Below are 18,331 nucleotides of genomic sequence, written 5' to 3'. Positions count from 1 at the left end.
AGCTTGCCCAGGATACTGATTCTCCTTCTCTTGACTTTTTCTGCCCAGATAGCGGTCCCCGCTCTGCTGGCTGGCGGGAACATGGGGACCGGCGTCGCAAGTTTGAATTTGATATTCGAGGGGATCGAGGAGGGTGTGGTGAAGAGGAGGGGCGGGGTGGGGGAGGCAGCGCTCACCTGCGGAGGTGCCGAGGGCCTGACGGCTTTGAGGAGGACAAGGATGGGCTCCCCGAATGGTGCCTGGACGACGAGGATGAGGAGATGGGCACCTTTGATGCCTCTGGGGCCTTTCTGCCTCTCAAGGTATTCGTGAGGGGGCGAGGGGAAGGTCTGCGCTGGCGGGTGGTGGGACCTACCCCAGCAGGGGCCTCTCCCACTCATCCTCTGCCCCTCGTCCCCACCGGGTTCCGTAACCCCATGCAGAAGGGCCCCAAGGAGCCTATTCCTGAGGAGCAGGAGCTCGACTTCCAGGGCCTGGAGGAAGAGGAGGAAGAACCTTCTGAAGCGCTAGATGAGGCGGGCCCTGAGGCGGGTGAGCCCGAGGAGCAGGGTGGGGTGGGGAGGAGAGGAGGCGGGCAGGCAGAAGGCTCTCACCAGGCTAGGCACCAGCTGTCCACCCGCCTTCAGAAGAAGGTGGCCTGTGAGAAGAGCGGGTGTCGTCAGGCGGGAGGAACGCAGCGGGGCTGTCTGAAAGGCAGGGTGCCAGGCGAAACCCCGATGTAATCAAGATGACCTGTGAAAATTCCTTGGAGGACTTAAGGAATGTGGTGCCAAGAGTGGTGTTGCGTGTACAGCCCTAGGCGGTGACCCGGACACGCTCCCGACGTGTCTGGTGTCGCAAAGTGGGGTTTGTGGTGCTGATTGGTTGGATGTTAGCGGGGTCGACCAAAGCTAGGTGGGAGGATTCAGCGTCCAGAGGCCTAGATTCTGGCCACAGGTGGAGGATTTATGCCAAGTCATCTTTAAGGCCTTCCAGCTGGTTGGTTTTGAATTCTGGTAATTGCCCTTCTCTTTCAGGAGGGAAGGAGCTGACCCCACTGCCTCCCCAGGAGGAAAACTCCAGCTCCCCACCCCCACTGCCCACCTTGGGCCCGCTCTGGGGAACTAACGGGGAAGGCGACGATGCTACAGAGAAAGACCTGCCGGCGACTGAAGGTAGCCTGGGGTTGACGGGGGCGGGGGATGCTCCCCTTCCCTGGAGGGGGCGGGGAGAGAGCTAGAATCACAGCCCTCTCCTCTGGAATGAGGGTGGATGGCGGGGGGGGGGGGGGGTGTTTCCTTCCTGTCTCGGGATCTTCTGTTGCACTTCTTTTCTTCGCTCCTAGACGATATGAGGGGGATGCAGCTGAGTCCCGGGGTGGGCTCACCCCCTGGTCCACCCGGAGATCTGGAGGATGATGAAGGCCTGAAGCACCTGCAGCAGGTGTGGGAGAAGCCTAAGAAGGTTCTAGGGATCCTCCCCTACAGAGGACAGGGGGCCGTTCCATCTGTCGCCCCCCAGTTCCTGCTTTCCCCGTCTGTCTGCCTTGTGATCTGACCTCCCGGCTCCACCCTGACCTCAGCCTCGGCCTCGTCTTGGTGTTGCCTTCTTGGGCCGTTGAGCCTTCCCTCTCTCCCTGGTCTCCCAGGAGGCAGAGAAGCTGGTGGCCTCCCTGCAGGACAGCTCCCTGGAGGAAGAGCAGTTTACGGCTGCCATGCAGGCCCAGGGTCTGCGCCACTCAGCAGCTGCCACTGCCCTCCCTCTCAGCCACGGTGCGGCCCGGAAGTGGTTCTACAAGGACCCACAGGGGGAGATCCAAGGTGCTCGTGGGGAGTGGGAGCCATGCAGTGGGAGCTCGGGGGGCGGGGGTGGGTGGGCAGGAGGACGACCTCATTCTCGTTCAGGGCTTCTCGGGCGTAGGTTTCTGACCGAAGTGCCCTTTCCCTTGGTCCAGGCCCCTTTACAACACAGGAGATGGCGGAGTGGTTCCAGGCGGGCTATTTTTCCATGGCACTGCTTGTGAAGCGGGGCTGTGATGAGGGCTTCCAGCCACTGGGTGAGGTGATCAAGATGTGGGGTCGCGTGCCCTTTGCCCCGGGACCCTCACCACCCCCACTGCTGGTGAGCACGTCCACCTGGAGAGGAGCAGGGCGGGGAAGCGGGAGCCGGACGGATGGCGGCGGGTGGTGCGGAGCGAGACCAGGTCAGAGGCACAGAAGCGCTCTGGCCCCCACTCAGGGCAACATGGACCAGGAGCGGCTGAAGAAGCAGCAGGAGCTGGCGGCCGCGGCCTTGTACCAGCAGCTGCAGCACCAGCAGTTTCTGCAGCTGGTTGGCAGGTACGGGGGCCTTGAAGGCCTTGTGGGTCAGGCCGGGCGCCGGCTGTGTGGCCTCTCCCCGCTCGACACCAGTCTCCGTGTCTGCAGCCGGCAGCTCCCGCAGTGCGCGCTCCGGGAAAAGGCCGCTCTGGGGGACCTGACGCCGCCCCAGCAGCAGCTCACTGCGTTCCTACAGCAGCTCCAAGCTCTCAAACCGCCCAGGTCCGGGGCCAGTCTGTGCAGGGGGGGAGGTGGGCAGAGCCGAGAGGGACTCCGGTCCTGAGAATCCTCGCTCTGCTCCTCAGAGGCGGGGACCAGAACCTGCTCCCGACCATGAACCGGTCCTTGTCGGTGCCGGATTCGGGCCCCCTCTGGGACATACATACCTCAGCCTCATCACAGTCAGGTGTGTGGCCAGCCTGTCCCCTGCCCCCACTTTCTGAACCCCAGTGCCCCAATCCCGGGGGGGCGGGCCAGGGGCTCTGTGTCTGCTCCCATCCCCTTGCGCTCTAGCCCGGTGGCACTCTGAGCTTCTTCCTGCAGCTGCTTTGCTTCCTGCAGGCGGTGAGGCCAGTCTTTGGGACATACCAATTAACTCTTCGACTCAGGGTCCAATTCTAGAACAACTCCAGCTGCAACACAAAGTGAGTGGGCTTCAGGGGGCTGGGGTCCTGGGGTGGCAGGGGCCAGACCGTCGCAGGGGAAGCCTGGGTGCCCCCACTCTGCCGTCTGAGCTGGCTTCCTGTGCCAGTTCCAAGAGCGCAGAGAAGTGGAGCTCAGGGCGAAGCGGGAGGAGGAGGAGCGCAAGCGGCGGGAGGAGAAGCGCCGGCAGCAGCAGCAGCAGGAGGAGCAGAAGCGGCGGCAGGAAGAAGAAGAGCTGTTTCGGCGCAAGCAGGTGGGTGCCCAGCTGGGCCTCCCCCCGCTGGGCTGGGGCCCGGGGCCGGCCACGCGCTCTCCCTGCGTCTTCCCGTGTCTTCCCGTGTCTCACCACGTCTCCTCGCGTCTCCCCGCTCCAGGTGCGGCAGCAGGAGCTCCTGCTGAAGCTGCTGCAGCAGCAGCAGGCAGCAGCCGCTGTCCCGGCGTCCCCCGCACCCAGCTCCCCGCCACCGTTGTGGGCCGGCCTGGCCAAGCAGGGGCTGTCCATGAAGACGCTGCTGGAGCTGCAGCTGGAGGGCGAGCGGCAGCTGCATAAGCAGCCCCCACCTCGGGAGCCGTCGCGGGCCCAGGCCCCCAACCACCGTGTGGTGAGCAGGCGGGCCGTCCCTTCCCCCACCGATCGATTGGCTGGTCTTGAGCCCTCAGGAACCCCTTCCAGTTATAGTCCCCGGGGGGCGGGGGGGGGGGGGTGAGCGGGGGGAGGGATGGTTGAGCCCAAGGTACAGACCTGACTCTGAAGGCTCTCGCTTCTGGGCGGCCCTCACCTTGCCGCGCTCTGCCACCTAAACGAGCCCCCCTCCCTACCTAGCTGTTTGGAGTGCGTGTGTCTGTGTTTGGGTCACCCTGACTTCTGCCATCTGTAGCAGCTCGGGGGCCTGGGCGCTGCTCCTCTGAACCAGTGGGTGTCTGAGGCTGGGCCACTGTGGGGCGGGCCCGACAAGAGTGGGGGCAGCAGCGGTGGCCTGGGGCTCTGGGAGGACACCCTCAAGAGCAGCGGGAGCCTGGCCCGCAGCCTGGGCCTGAAGAACAGCCGGAGCAGCCCCTCTCTCAGGTGGGTGCCGGGGGTCTGTCTGCGGCGGGGCGGGGGAGGGGGAGACCCTGACCTGCCTCAGCAGATTTCATGCCTCCGGTTCGTCCCCGTCCTGCTCAGTGACTCGTACAGCCACCTGTCAGGCCGGCCCGTGCGCAAAAAGACAGAGGAGGAAGAGAAGCTGCTGAAGCTGCTCCAGGGCATCCCCAGGCCCCAGGACGGCTTCACCCAGTGGTGTGAGCAGATGCTGCACACATTGAGCACCACAGGCAGCCTGGACGGTATGGGCAGCAGCCCCTGAGGGTGCCGGGCTGGCCCGGGGCTTCCCGACCTGCATCAGGTGGGCCCTGACAGCCCGCCTCTCCTGCCCCTTAGTGCCCATGGCTGTAGCGATCCTCAAGGAGGTAGAATCCCCCTACGATGTCCACGATTATATCCGGTCCTGCTTGGGGGACACGCTGGAAGCCAAAGAATTTGCCAAACAGTTCCTGGAGCGGAGGGCCAAACAGAAAGCCAGCCAGCAGCGGCAGCAGGTGAGGCTCCGTTGGCTCCCCCGGCAGGTGGGATGAGGTGGGATGAGATGGCCCCACACCGCGCTGACCCAGCTTCCTTCTGCGCCCCGCAGGAGGCTTGGCTGAGCAGCGGCTCCCTGCAGACAGCCTTTCAGACCAACCACAGCACCAAACTCGGCCCTGGGGAGGGCAGCAAGGCCAAGAGGCGGGCTCTGATGCTGCACTCGGATCCCAGCATCTTGGGTAAGTTTGGGGGTGCGGCCATGAAGGAGGCTTCTTACTTGTACGGGGCGGGGGCCTGGGGAGAGCTCAAACCCAGCTTCTCCCCGGCTTCAGGGTACTCCCTGCACGGACCTTCTGGTGAGATCGAGAGCGTGGATGACTACTGACCAGCCCGTCCCACCAGCCCCTGGGCTGTAGGCCAGGGGCAGCAGCAGCGGCTTGGACCCTTGGGTCCCCAGCCTGCAGGCTCCCCACGGGAGCATAGGAGGAAGCAGGGGCAGGGTCCCCAGCACTTGTTACAAACCACACGATGCACCTTAACTCACCCACCACGAGGCACTTTACAGATTGGGGGGGAAGGGTTTTTGGTTTTTTTGTTTTTTGGGTTTTTTTTTTTTGTTGTTTTGTTTTTCTTTTTTTAAAAAGCATTTTAAACCGCATTGAAGAAAACTGTTAGGAGAGACAAAAAAAAATTGTTAAAAACTAGACTCTAAGCACCCCTTCCCCCTGTAGGGACAGTGAGGGTGACAATGGAAGGTCCACAGAGGTCTTTTGGGGTTTTTTTTGTGTATGTGTGTGTGTGTGTGTGTGTGTGTTTTGTTTTTTGTTTTTGTTTTTTAAGAAAAAAGAAAATGGAAAAAAAAAAAAGGTTAGGAGATTTAAGGAAAAAAAAAACCACACTGTTATTTTGGGGCAGTGGGGACACAGGCCCCATGGACCTGTCCTGCCTGGCCCCCAAGGCTGCACTTACCCTCCCTGCCCCGCAAGGTGGGCCATTGGGGTAACTGGAAGCTGGGGTGCCAGCAGTTTGCACAGCGAGGCCCCCTCAGCCCCGCCAGCCGGACCCGCTGTGAACGGCTCCCTTTGTTGCTGTGACCGTGGCAGAGGTGTCCGTGGTGGGGGCCAAAGTAGCCCCTTGGCTTTGCTGCTTTAGGGGAAAGTTGCACAAATGGGCCGGGCCGCCTCAGCTCTCTAGGCTGCCATCCTGTGCTGGCTGACGGTGGGGAGGGGGAGAGGGCCAGCCGGTGCCAATCTCTTCTGGCCGTCAGGGTGACAGAACTTCCACTCTGGCCCTGGTGAGGGGCTTCTCCCACTGCTGCCATTTGGGGGGACGGCCTGGGTGTGAAGCTGAAAGCCTCAGCTCCCTGCCTTGCCACATGAATGTATTCTTCGGGCCACAAGCCCCTGCTGCGCCTTCTGCCTCAACCCCGTGCGAGGTGGGAGTAGAGCAGTTCCTCCGGGAGCTGGAGAGAGAGGCACCACTTACTGTTTTCTCCTGTGAAAGGGGCAAGAGGAGGGCCTAGGAGGCCAAGGGAGTGGGCAGCATGGGGCTTCGGGTTGCAGTGTGGGGGCTGTCAGAATGGAGCTCCCCCCGCCTGCAGCCAGCTGTGTGGGAAGTGGACCACCCAGCCCTGCTCTGACCCCCCCCCCCCATTGACCAAATGGGAGAGGAGCCGGTGGCCTCTCCCCCTCCCTGCTCCCCTGATGCGTTTTTAATGTTGGGTAAGGTGTGGGGGTCAAGAATAGAAGTGTTGTCTCTCCTGGGTCAGGGGAAGGCCACCCTTCTGTTGCTCACCAACTTCTCATTCCCAATCACCTGCCTGGGTTTGTCTCCATTTGTGTGTGTTTTCTTTTCTTTTCTTTTCTTTTTTTTTTTTTTTAACAGTTTGTTGTATCTTTTGGGTTTCTCATCTAACTTCTCCCATTGACCTCATTGCTCAGAGTGCAGTATTAGGGCAGGAATCTGCCACTGCCTCCCCTCCATGAATGTATTTGTCCTTCCTGCCCTGGGGAAATGGGGAGTGGCCCATTTTCTTTCCCCATCCATTCTTAGACCACATTTTTTTTTGTTCTTTTTTTGTTTTGTTTTGCACCAAAGTGGCAACTGGGTCAGTGTTGGGGGATAAAGCTGGCCTCGGGGGTGGAGGGGCACCCTCCACCTGCTTCTCCCTGGTTTCAACAGTGTTAGCGTCCGTGAAAAGACAATATTCTCTCTAAAGCAATAAGGGGGTGATGGGCCAGGGGGAAATGTCTTGCTGCTGCTGGCCCCCCAGCTCCCCCCCTTCCTCACGCCAGTATTTGGCGGCATTAGAGGTGTCGGGGGGAGTACTGTTGTGACTGAATGTAACCGCCCCCACCCCTGCCGCAGCCAATGCAGGGGAGGGGGGTGACACTCTTCCCTGTTTCTTCCTTCCCCTTCCCCCCAGCTAAAGAGACTTTGAACTTAGGGGGCCCTTGAGCCTGGAGAGGCCTTAACCCTGTGAGGAAGTGTAGGGGGGGCCCTCTCCCACCCCCATCCCCTTCTGAGAGTGGTCAATGTTTACAAGCCCCTGAGCCCCCCAGCCCAGGGACTCCACCCCCATTGCTGTCCTTTCCCACCCGTCTTCCTGGGCCCCAGCTGCTCTCCCACCCTCCTGGGTTGGGGTGGGTGCAGGGGCTGTTCTGTATCCCCTTGTCTGCCTTGGACCCACAATCTCCCCCACCCTCACCCTGTGTGACTCCCCTCTCTTCTACCTGCCCCTGTAAATATTCCCCTTCCCCCAATAAAACTTGGTGTGTGTTCTCCCCTCTTGATTCTGTGTCTTGTCTTGGGGAAAGGGGCATTGTGATCGGAAAGACAACTCTGAGCTAGGAACTGAGCTGTGGGCCGGGGCAGCTGTGGTCAGCCAGCCAGAGTCTGAGGGCTGTGTGTGCGTGTGTGTGTGTGCGTGTGTGTGTGTGTGAGAGAGAGCACCCGTGGCCCTGCTGGGCAGGTCCTCCTGCTTGACTTCTGCTTGGGCTGGAGAAGGAGTGGGAGTTTCTCTCTGGTCCTTACTTACAAGGGCCCAGACCCCTGCCCACCCCCACCCCTCTCCTTGTCTGCCCTGGGGACAGAGATCTGCACTGAGAAAGACACAAGGGTAGAGACCAGGTACAGAGTTGGAATTGGTTCCTTTATGGAAAAACTGAAAATATAATAAAAATTAAAATAAAACCAGTTTTAAAAAAGCCAGCCCCTGGAGTTTCTACCTCCTGCCTCTGGCCCTCCAGAGGGATGAGGCCCCAACCCCAGGGCAGCAAAAGGATGAGGGCTTTCTGCCCCTCCTCTCCCCCCATTCTATCCCATCTTCATCTCCACAGTGGGGGCCCCCGGGAGGAACCAAACCTGGGTAGGGGAGCAGGGACCCAAGGCCCGGTGGCCCAGGGAGGGGGGCTTGGTGTGCACCCAGCCCCAAAGCTCCCGGTCTGTAGTGTGGGCATGGGCAGGGCCCCTCCTGGCCTGGGCTCAGTGGGGTGGCAGCTGTTAGTTCCAGATCTTGAGGAAGGAGTCCCAGGAGCCTGTGGCCACAGCCATGCCATCATCAGTGACCCCAAGGCAGCTCACGCGGTTGTCGTGGCCAGCAAGGACACCTGTGTGGAAAGAACATCAGAACCCCCACCGGCTGGCAGCCCCGGCCCCCCACCCGTCCCCAGCGCACCTGCACGATCACCCTTCATGGCGTCCCAGATGTTGCAGTTGAAGTCGTCGTAGCCAGCGAGCAGCAGCCGGCCGCTGCGGGAGAAGGCAACAGAGGTGATGCCGCAGATGATGTTGTCGTGGGAGTACATGAGGAGCTCCTGGTCGGCCCGCAGGTCAAAGAGGCGGCACGTGGCATCATCAGAGCCCGTGGTGAAGGCGTAGCCATTGGGGAAGAACTGCAGGACATGGGACCAGAGTGGGATGAGGGCACAGCAAGGCCAGGAGCCTGGCAGAGACAGGCCGGCCCAGCTCTGTCCAGAACTTACAGCCACGGCATTGATGTCTGATTCGTGGCCAATGAAGGTCTGTCGGCACATAGAATCCCGAACGTCCCACAGCTTGATGGAGGCGTCACAGGCACCTGACACAAAGGTGCGGCCATCAGGGGCCAGCGACAGGGACATCACATCTCCACTGTGTCCGGCAAAACCCACCGTCTGCTGTCCTGTCTCGATGTCCCAAAGGGCACTGGAGAGAGGACAGGAAGAAGGAAGGGGTCAGAGAGAGGTCCCTGCCCCCCTTCCCCTCCAAGTGAGCCCAGCCCTGACAGAGCCTCCTCCAAGGAAGGGGCATGGGGGGGGGGTTGGGGGGGAGCCACTGGGTCACAGGAAAGGGAGGCAGAGTGTTCAGAAGCCCCTCACCCTCTCAGGGCATGTATTACATGCTAAGCACCAAGGCAGGGACCCCCCCAGAGAGGAAGTACTGGTGAGCCCTGACTACCTAGCCCCGGCAGGGCCTCACCAGGTCGTGTCCCCAGAGCTGGTGATGATTTGGTTGTCATCCAGGAAACGGCAGCACGACAGGTACCCTGGGGAAAGGGGCTGGTCAGCCGGGTCTCTAAGGGAGGGCAGCACAGCCCCTCCCCCCGCAACAGCACCCAAGCCCTGCCAGGTCCCTCTCACCAGTGTGGCCAGGCAGCTCCCGGCTGACCCTGACATTGCCCTCACGGGTCTTGAGGCTGTAGATGGAGCAGATGTTGTCCAACCCCCCACAGGCCACAAAGTTCCCTGAGGGCGCGTAGGCACAGGTCATGACCCAGGAGGAGCGCAGAGGGATGGCATGGACCTAGAGAGGAGGAGCAGTGCCCAAGGTCAGAGCCAGCCAGGGCCTGCAGCCCAGCCCCATCCAGCCTCGGGCACCACCTCTACCTTGTTGGTGGTATAGCTGTCCCAGATGATGAGCTTCCCGTCCTGGGAGGCGCTGACCAGCAGCCTTTTAAAAAGTGGCAGGGAAGAGGCAGAGGAGTCAGGGTAGGAAGCTCCTTTCGGAGGCAGGACACCTTTCCCCCTTCACCCATCTGGGGGGAGGCCCTCTGAGACTACTCCCAGCAGCAGCCCAGAAGTCCCTGTTCATTCGGTCCTATTTCCAATCCCCTGGGACTGTCTGGGAGCCATGGCCTCCCCAAATATGTCCACAACATGGGGATCCTGTTCATCTCACCAGATCAGCAAGGTTGCAACCCTCACCCCACTCTGCCTGCTATATTCAGCCCAGGGCAACACAAAAGCTTGGCACACAGCCCCAACCACTCGCACACCACACCTTGAATCTGTCCCCCAGTGCATGGCATAGATTTTTGCCAGGTGCCCGCGGAGGGTCCTCCGCGTCCTCATCTGAATTCTCCCCACTGGGTCCAGCCCAGCTGTGATCTGGAGGTAGAAGCAGAATGGGCTCAGGGAGGCTCAAGGTGGTGTGGCCCACCAAGCAGTATGCCTCTAACACTTGCTCCTTCCCTAAACCCCAAGTCCAGCCCTGGATTCATCTCACCTGGGTCAGTGTTGAATCCCCACATGCTTTTCGGGCATCCTGTAAGAGATGGATGGCAGAACCATCAGAGAGGAGAGGCGAGGAGGAGACAGGGAAAGAGGTGACAGGGGAGTGGAGAGAAGACAGCGAGCTACTAGGATAGCCACACACACAAATCCCTCCCCCCACCCAGTACGTGCAGGCCACCTGGCCCTGCCGGCTCAGCCTCCCCAGCCCAGCGGCCAGGCCCTCACCCGGATCTGGTTCCGGAGCTGCTCAGCCTCCTGTCTCAGTTGCTCCAGCTCACTCATGGCGCCGGGCCCGTGGGGCGGGGTTGGGGGCGGCTGGGGGCCGCGGGACGGGGGCTGGGGGAGACAGCTCCTCGCCGCTGGCCCGAGGCCTGGGGGATGCAGGGCTGACGTCAGGCCCAAGGCCGCCGGAGAAGAAGGGGGGAAAAAGGCGGGGTTGAAGCCCGGCCCGGAAGGGGTAAGCGCCGGTCGGAGGGGGGAGGGGACAGCAACGGCGGCCGCGGTCCCCCAGGCTGAATTGGGGTCTCTGGCACAGAAGGGATGTTGCCCAGGAAGAGCTGACTTCCCCAATCTTCCGCCCCCCGGAAACGGAGCGGGAAGTGCAAGAGGAAGCGCAGGGGAAACCCCTCCCTCGGACAGCAGCTCGGGCGGGACACCCGCGGCAGGAACTGAAGGGGGGGGGGGACGGAGGAGGGGGGGCGGGGAGAGTCCCTTAGAAAACAAACCTGGCGTCCTCCCGGGCCGCACAGACACCGCCCTCCTAGCACCTAATTTTAAAAGGGGCGGTGCCTCTTTAAATTCACCCCCACACGCCGCACACCCTCCACACACACCCCAGCTTCGACTGGGGTGGGGGAGACCAGAGGGGGAAGCTGGGCTGTTCGTGGGGTTGCCTAGGCAACCGTCACCCGGACTGAGAGCACCTCATTGGTGAAGTGCCCCCACCCTAGCCCTGTTGCCAAGGCAACCGCATCCACGGCAGAGACCTGTAGGGTGGGTGACCCCACCCCCGGCCCCATCGCCCCCGCCCGACCCAGCCTCCCGCCCCGACCCAGAACCGGCCAGGGTGGCTGTTTACAGGATTTGGGAAAGCCGATTGGCGCTAATAGGTTTGGGACGGCTCACCCCGGATAATCCCCGGGCCGGCTGCGCCCCATTAGCCGCCCCCGGCGGGCGGAGGCGAAGGTGGAGGGGAAGGCAGCCCCTAGTCGCTGCTCCCTCCAGCGCCGAGGCCGCCCGCCCCGGCGCGCCCGCAGTAAGCCCGTGGGAGCCGTTCTCGAGTAATTAGTGCTCCGAAGAGAGGTCCCCGGCCCCGAGGCGCGGAGCTGCTCTCTCCCAGGCGCGGGCGGGCGGGCGAGCTGGCGGCCCCAAGCGGCCCGGCCTCGCGCCCTCGGCACCCCAGAAGCCCAGTCCCTGGGCTCCGCGCCGGGACCCCAGGGGCTAGGCTGGCTCCGCTCCAGGGCCCGGAGTCCTGCCCCACTCTTTGGACACCTGTGTGATCAGGCCCTGCACACTGCACTCTGCCGACCCAGGCGTCCCCCACCCAGCTCCCACTTCCCCCAGGCCCTGGGCGTTCCTCTTTCCCCCTGACATTTCCCCTCTGTCAGTTCAGCTTTTTACGCTCGCGCCGGGGGATGCCCCTCCAAAAAAGCGGGGAGTTGGGGGGGGGGGCAGAGTCTCCCACTCCACCGCCCCAGCTCAGGACAAAGCCTCTTCCTTCTAGCCGCCAGCAGCCCAGGCCGGGCAGCAACGCCAGAAGCTGGGGGCAGAAGGAAGCAGGCCAGGAAGAAGCCGCTGGGGGCGGGGGCGACGCTCCCAGCCCTCAGTCCCCATCACTCGCCGGAGCCCCCTCGGCTGCCCCCGGATTCTGGGCATACAGTAGCCGGGGCCCCAAGGAGAAATAGGGGTGCCACCGCCTCCGCGGGTCTGGCGGGGCGAAGGGGAGGGGACATGGGAGGGTCCCGGATCTGGCAGCTGGAAGGCGCGGGCCGGTGCCGCGCTGCAAAGCGCAATGGGCCTGGCCCTTCGGCCCCCACGACCTCCATTTTGCCCAAAAGAAAGCTAGGCGTGGGGTGAGGGCGCCCAGGAGCTGGGCTTGAGGTTAGGGCTAGTAGAGGGAGCAGGGTGCCGAGGTCTCCGGTCTAGGGTAATATGGCCAGAAAACACCGACAGAACCCAAGGGTTCTGAGGGTAGGGTGGAGGCGAAGGGAAGGGTGGCCTCGCGGCCTTGCCTGCCTCTCTGAAGATTCTGGAGTTTTGCAAGGCGAATACCGCCAGAGGTGCAAAGAGGACACGAGGGGTGCTACCCAGGGGCAAACGAGAGGGCGGTGATGGGTGGGGGGGAAAGGGGGCGGGACGGGGCCTACAGAAAGCCTGGAATTTGGCCCCCAAACTTCTCAGGGAGCAAGAGGCAGGAGGGGCTGCGACAGGGTCTGGGGTCAGGCAAAACGCCTCGGACGGTGCAAGGAGCGCGTGCATTACTGGGAACAAGGGTCCCCCCCCACCCCAGTTCCCCTTCCGGGTTTGGGAGCGACGGAGCCAGAGGAAGGGAGGGGAGGTCTAGGGTGTTACGTCCGCTCCCGAGAGGCCAGACCAGGAGACAGAAGGAAGAGAGGTCCCCCCACGGAAATTTGGGGCTGGGGGAGAGAAGGACTCCTTTTGCCAGCGGAGGTACCTGTGGCGGTGGGACTCTGCGAAGGGTCGCTAGAGCAGCGCGGGAGGTCCTGTCTTCCTCCGCGGCGGAGGCGGCAGCGGCGGCGACGCGGATGGATTTCCTCAGTCACCCCAACTCAACCGTCCAGCGCTGCTCTCCCCAGAGCGGAGGGATCCCGCCCGCCAGTGACGCGGCCGTCGCCGCCGCGCCCAGGGCCCGGCTGGGCGAGACCAATTCCTTAGTGGGGGGAGGCCAGAAGGCAAAAGACCACTTAAGGGGCAAGAACTAACCCCGTCACAACAAAGATATCACACCACACTATTTCGACGCAAAACGGACCAAAAAGAACGCTTCGTTTTCTGAAAAGGAGCAGGACATTCCCCCTTGGACTGGAAGAGATGGTATCGGCACGGTGGGGGGGGGAGAAACCGCTCTCTGGTCACGTGACCCACCCTCCCGGATTGGGCGGCTCCAGACTGGGTAGGGGAGCTTGACGCCCCAGTTCTGAGTTCGGCACGCCCCTGCTCCAGTGAGACCACGCCCCTCCAAGGTTCAGGACAGAGCTCGAGAGATCCCTACCCGCGCGGGAAGGAGCAGTCGGCCTTGAGGCTGCAGAGGGACGCTTCTGAAAGTCCCCGAGGAATGGTGCGGGACCCTGAACCTGAAAATGATGAGAGGAGCCATCCATGCCCAGGAAGTTCCCCAGCGTTGCCCCCTGGGCTTTTGTAGAACTCTACCGGGCTGTATGACAGTGTAATAACAACTCCTATTTTTTGAGGTCCATACTTATTTAGTCCTCACGACAGTGCTGTGAATTTAAGTACTGGCATTGTCCCCATTTTATAGTAGTGGAAACAGATTCCTAGGGCTGCAGAGTTGAGATATGAACCAGGGTGGCTTTAGCGACTTAACATGCAGGGATACCAATACTAACCTCTTGAGTAACCCTCCAGTGGACCCTCCCTGTAAAGGAATGAGAATGAAAGTGTTGCCTTCCTGTCTGCCCTGCAAGTCACGTTGGATTGTTATGAGAGTCTGACGGATTGTGGACATGCTTTGGAAGGTTCAAGTCACCGAATAGCCTTCATTGAGTCCTCATCCAATTGAAAAGTGAAAGTATCAAAACAGACACTTCTTATAGGCATTACAAAAAGTTTTCACAGCACACTATTTTTAAGAAAATAAGAAAACAAAGTCAGTCTTATGCACAAATCCCATGTATGTGCCCTCACCAGTTCAAGGATATATTAGCAGTAGATGATAGATGTCAATTAGGCATTAGCATTTGGAAGGGACCTTACAGGTAATTTCCTTCAGTTTCCTCTCAGTCTACAGATGGACAAAGTGACTTCCCCAAAGTCACTTAAAAAACTGGTAGCCCAGAGGCACCTTGGTGGCTAAGTCGGTTAGTTCGGCTCAGGTCATGATCTCATGGTTCATGAGTTCAAGCGCCACATCAGACCTCACTGCTGTCAGCACAGAGCCCACTTCAGATCCTCTCTCTCTCTTTCTCTGCCCCTCCCCCACTTGTGCTCTCTCAAAAATAAATAAAACATTAAGAAAGAAAAGAAAAGGAAAGAAGAAGGAAGGAAGGAAGGAAGGAAGGAAGGAAGGAAGGAAGGAAGAAAAAACTGGCCGCCTAGGACTAGAACCCAATTTTATTAATCTCTGTAGTACATCTGACAGTGCTTCCTCTTGCTTTGCTTTCCATGCTAATACGCTTCTTTGAACTCGTTCAGCAAATATTCACCTAAGTCCCAATGATGCATCAGGCACCGTCCTGGGCACTGAGGATATGACCATGAACTGTGAACCCTCCTCTGCCTGCAGGGAGGTTATAATCTACAGAGGAGGCAGTGGTAGATGATCGTTGGAATGACGATCAGTGCTGGTGGCTTGGAAGTGCATTGACTAAGAGCAGAACACTGGCGGGGGGAGGGTGGAGATCAAAAATTTTAAGTTGAGACATGTTAGGTTTGCAGTGCCTAGGAGAGGTGCTCAGAAGAATACTCAGAGGGTGGTTGTCAATGCAGGTCTGGGGCTCCGCAGAAGAGTATGAGTTGGAATAGAGCCTTAAGAATGAGTGGCGTTTTAGAGCAGATGAAGTCATAAAGAGGTTCAGGGAAAAGACAAGATGGCCTAAGACCAAGCCCTGAGGAACTCCAACATTAGAGGTCAGGCAGAGCAGAGGAAGCTGCCAAAGAAGAAGCCAGAGAGCTAACAGGAAAATCAGGAGAATGTGGAGTTCTGGAACCCAAAAGAAAAGAATGATCCAAAAAGGGAATGGTAAAACTGTTTTGAATGCTGCAGAGAGATGAGGCAAGCCTGCACTGGGAAGTGTGCGTGACATTGAGAAACAGGCAGGCCGTGAGTGACTTTGTCAGGAGCCCTTGCAATGAATGCTTTTCTTGCAATAGGTTGAGGGTGAGAAATGAGGCAGTGGAGACAAAGTGGCCAAAGCTCTGAGAATCTTGTCTTGGAGGGGGTGTACAAAGGTGGGGCAGTGGTGAGAGGAGAATTTGAAATAAAGGTATTTGGGTTTTGGTAGGAGCTTCTTTAGATGATAATGGGAAGGATGGGGTTTGGGGAAGGAGAAGGATATACAGGTAGCCAGTGGACGACCAACTTCTCTGAGAAAGCAGAAGCCCTAGAGGACATGTGGAGACCCTGACTCTCACGAGTCATGGGACACTTCCTCCTTCCTCTAACTCTTCTTTCTCAGGCTTCTCCTTGGTCCTCTCGTCCTCCTCCGCAGGGCATCTGTAAACATAGTTTCTACAGGATCCCAACGTCAGCCTCCTTTTCTCACTGGTGACTTCCTCTATTACTGTGACTTTAACTATCCCCTAATTGCTCATACCTCACAAAGCTCCATCTCCAGCCCAGATATCTCTCCCCAGATGTAGACTTGGTGTATGTCCAACTGCAGCCTGAATATCATCATCTGGATGTTCCCAGACAGTGGTGGGCTGGAGTCAGCTTGTGCCAGTTCAGACCAGCTCACAAGAGCCCAGAGTGCACCTCTCTTCCCAACTCCTTGTTTAGTGAAGTCAGGTTGATAGCAGTAACTTTTAATTGTCAGGGTGGGAGTAGTTACACCATGGAAATTGGGAGTTGCTTCAGATCAGAGCTGCCTTTGCCTGAAGGGCTGATTGTTAAAACATTTACTACACACCTCTGATCACAAACATGTCACATTCAACACATTCAAAACTAAATTAATCCTCTTCTACCCCACCCCACCCTGCCCAACCCTGCCCTTTCTCTGAATCTCCTGGCCTAGTTAACAGTGTCACTATCCCCTCAGGAGCTTCTCACTCCCTCATTCCCCATATCCAAAGGTGGTCAAGTTACTGTATAGGCCAAGCTGCTACAACAAAGAATCCCAAAAATTCAGTGGCTGAAGAGACCACTTTAAAATAGATCCTCCAGGACTGTGGGGACATCTCTGCCATGCTGAATCCTAGCTTCCGTCTCCGTGTCTATTGGGCCCCAAGCAGCTTCCACAATCATACCTGAATTTCGTCCATTGGGAAGGGGGGGTAGGGTGGAAAGCACAAGTTCTTTCCTGCTAAGCAGAAGCACTAACTTCTGCTCAGAGGTTGGCCAGTTGCAAGAAAGGTGGTCTTTCGTCATACACACAGCTAAAACGGTATTAATAAAGAAAAAAGGGAGATGGCTGGTGATATAAGGCTAGCAATCCATGTCACTGGTGGCTAAATCTTGTCAATGCTACCTTTTGTATATTGCTGAAATCCATCCCTTCTACTGTATGCCAAATGCTATTACCCTGGTTTTTGCCTATATCCTGTCCTCTAGGACAGTTCCTCTCTATTCATCTACCAAATAGCTGCCAGACATATCTTTCTAAAATGCAAATTAGATCATATAACTTTGCTGTTCAAAACCATGCATTAGTTCCCTATTGGTTCCAGGAGAAGACCCAAACTTCTTTGCATAACACACAGGGCTGGGTCTTGTCCCCTCTCAGAATGGCTTCCACCCCAACTCCAGTTCTATTTCCTTTTCAGCTGGGGAAATCCAGTTTATTTTCTCAAGCTTCTTTTGAATATTGCCTCCCTGACCACACTGTTGTCTGTGCCCCACTGCAGTGCTGGCTCTGTCCCTATTGCAGCCTTTACTGGACTGTTTATTTCTGGGCCCTGGCCACCTGCACTAGGCAGGGGCTCCCTGTGAAGCCAAGACAACTGATTTATCTGGCAGAGGACTGGGACGGGGGTGGGGGGGAGCCCACCAAAGCAAGGAACAGACCCTCACAAGATGCCAAATCATGTCCAAGGTGTGGGGTCTGAGGGTCCTGGACCTACTGCTTTTGACATCATTACCGGGTGTTCAGGTTTGGCCAACCTGACTGTGGGCCTGGAATGTGCGAACCTCCAGATGACTTTATTGAATTAATTATTTAACCCTCCATCTTCCAGGATAGATATGAAACCTTAGGAGAGTCACATCAAGTTATATGAGCCATTTTATTCCTGGTGTCTGCAAGACACCTTGAGAACATCCTTGAAATTAATAGAAGCATAGCAACATTTTCCCCAGGATCAATACTTTTCACATGTCGCAGTTCCAATCTCAGCTCTGTCATTTACCAGCTGAGTGACCTTGGGCAAGTCACATAATCTCTCCATGCCTGTTTCCCCTACAAAATGGGGATAATAATCAGATCATGATGAGAACTAAACTACTTAACATTTATAAAGTGCTTATAACAGTTGTTTTAAAAAACTTAAAAACAGATTTTTTGTGTTTGCTAAATAAAAATAGAGTTTAGGGATGAACAAATTGGTCTTTGACTACTTTTCCAGTCTTATTTCCCCCTAACTCTGGTTTCTGCCACCAGCTCATATGCAACCCTCCTTCAAGACTGAGCTCCTAACTCCATATAGGCCACAAATGTTCATGTCTCTAGAACTTTGCACATGCCAGTCTTTGTGTGGAAGACCTTTCCCACCTTGTTCACCAGTGAACCCTATTAGTTCTTCACAATTCAGCTCAAACTTCACTTCTAGGAGCCTCTCTGGACTCTCAGAGACAGGCAGCTCCTCCCTCCTCTGGGCCCCCATTTCACCCCACTTACATGCATGTCTGAGCTCCCCACTACACCAAAACTTCTCTAGAGCAGGGATATATCTTATGCATTTCACTATTCCCATGCTTCGCACAAAGATGTTTGTTGAATCAATGAATGGACAGTGAAATAGAGTAATAATATTTTACCTTAACCACTGACATAATATGACACAATCATAATACAATGGAATGACAAATGAAAATTGGCCACCGTTGACTAGGAGGTAAATCAAGTCCAGTTGTGTAGTCGGCCAGCTATAGTTTTTCCACCAACTATGAGAGGAACATTCACTTCTTATTACAATACTACAGATTTCCAACTTATGAATAATAAACTTTCCTAAGCTTCAAAAACTCCCCAAGAGCATTCTTAGGACCAGCGTTTATTGACTAGTCCTGTGTGCCTAGCTCTTAGCCAAGCACTTGGTTCTGGCATCAGATTGAGTCCTTACCACCGGCAGTACTATAGATGGGGACAGTGAAGCTTGGACCAGGACACAAAGGTGTTATGAAATAAGGTCATCTCTCAATTGGCTGATAAGAGGTGTAAGTTCTAGTCCTGGCTCTGCCCCAGTGGGCTCTGTGACCCAAG

General features: G+C 57.7%; 2 protein-coding genes across 4 annotated transcripts in view; one reads left to right on the top strand and one right to left on the bottom strand.

Annotated features, from left to right (window-relative positions):
• GIGYF1 (GRB10 interacting GYF protein 1) overlaps positions 1 to 7,292 on the top strand; it is a 14,634-nt gene extending 7,342 nt beyond the window's left edge. For 2 of the 3 annotated variants that reach the window (XM_040455974.1, XM_040455976.1), the window contains 17 exons: positions 49 to 302; positions 423 to 531; positions 1,017 to 1,154; positions 1,325 to 1,422; positions 1,628 to 1,799; positions 1,934 to 2,100; positions 2,218 to 2,318; positions 2,406 to 2,519; positions 2,603 to 2,703; positions 2,859 to 2,941; positions 3,049 to 3,192; positions 3,314 to 3,541; positions 3,818 to 4,005; positions 4,105 to 4,265; positions 4,360 to 4,517; positions 4,610 to 4,739; positions 4,833 to 7,292. In XM_040455974.1, coding sequence (XP_040311908.1) covers positions 49 to 302; positions 423 to 531; positions 1,017 to 1,154; positions 1,325 to 1,422; positions 1,628 to 1,799; positions 1,934 to 2,100; positions 2,218 to 2,318; positions 2,406 to 2,519; positions 2,603 to 2,703; positions 2,859 to 2,941; positions 3,049 to 3,192; positions 3,314 to 3,541; positions 3,818 to 4,005; positions 4,105 to 4,265; positions 4,360 to 4,517; positions 4,610 to 4,739; positions 4,833 to 4,885 — 2,399 coding nt within the window. In that variant the 3' untranslated portion in view covers positions 4,886 to 7,292. The remainder of the gene's footprint in view (positions 1 to 48; positions 303 to 422; positions 532 to 1,016; positions 1,155 to 1,324; positions 1,423 to 1,627; positions 1,800 to 1,933; positions 2,101 to 2,217; positions 2,319 to 2,405; positions 2,520 to 2,602; positions 2,704 to 2,858; positions 2,942 to 3,048; positions 3,193 to 3,313; positions 3,542 to 3,817; positions 4,006 to 4,104; positions 4,266 to 4,359; positions 4,518 to 4,609; positions 4,740 to 4,832) is intronic. The other variant, XM_040455975.1, reaches the window with a different exon arrangement.
• Positions 7,293 to 7,630: 338 nt separating this feature from the next.
• GNB2 (G protein subunit beta 2) lies at positions 7,631 to 12,821 on the bottom strand. The gene is made up of 10 exons (XM_040456004.1): positions 12,667 to 12,821; positions 10,218 to 10,363; positions 9,985 to 10,023; positions 9,760 to 9,866; positions 9,366 to 9,429; positions 9,120 to 9,282; positions 8,959 to 9,025; positions 8,484 to 8,685; positions 8,177 to 8,393; positions 7,631 to 8,108 (listed from the first exon to the last, which is right to left on the bottom strand). The coding sequence occupies exons 2-10, from the start codon at positions 10,272 to 10,274 to the stop codon at positions 8,002 to 8,004; spliced, it is 1,023 nt and encodes a 340-aa protein (XP_040311938.1). The 5' UTR covers positions 10,275 to 10,363; positions 12,667 to 12,821; the 3' UTR covers positions 7,631 to 8,001.
• Between the last annotated feature and the right edge of the window lie 5,510 nt (positions 12,822 to 18,331).

The sequence above is a fragment of the Herpailurus yagouaroundi genome, unplaced genomic scaffold (genome assembly GCF_014898765.1).
Source record: "Herpailurus yagouaroundi ecotype Mexico unplaced genomic scaffold, PumYag 216, whole genome shotgun sequence".
Classification (NCBI taxonomy): domain Eukaryota; kingdom Metazoa; phylum Chordata; class Mammalia; order Carnivora; family Felidae; genus Herpailurus; species Herpailurus yagouaroundi.
This window is presented reverse-complemented; position numbering and strand designations above follow the sequence as displayed.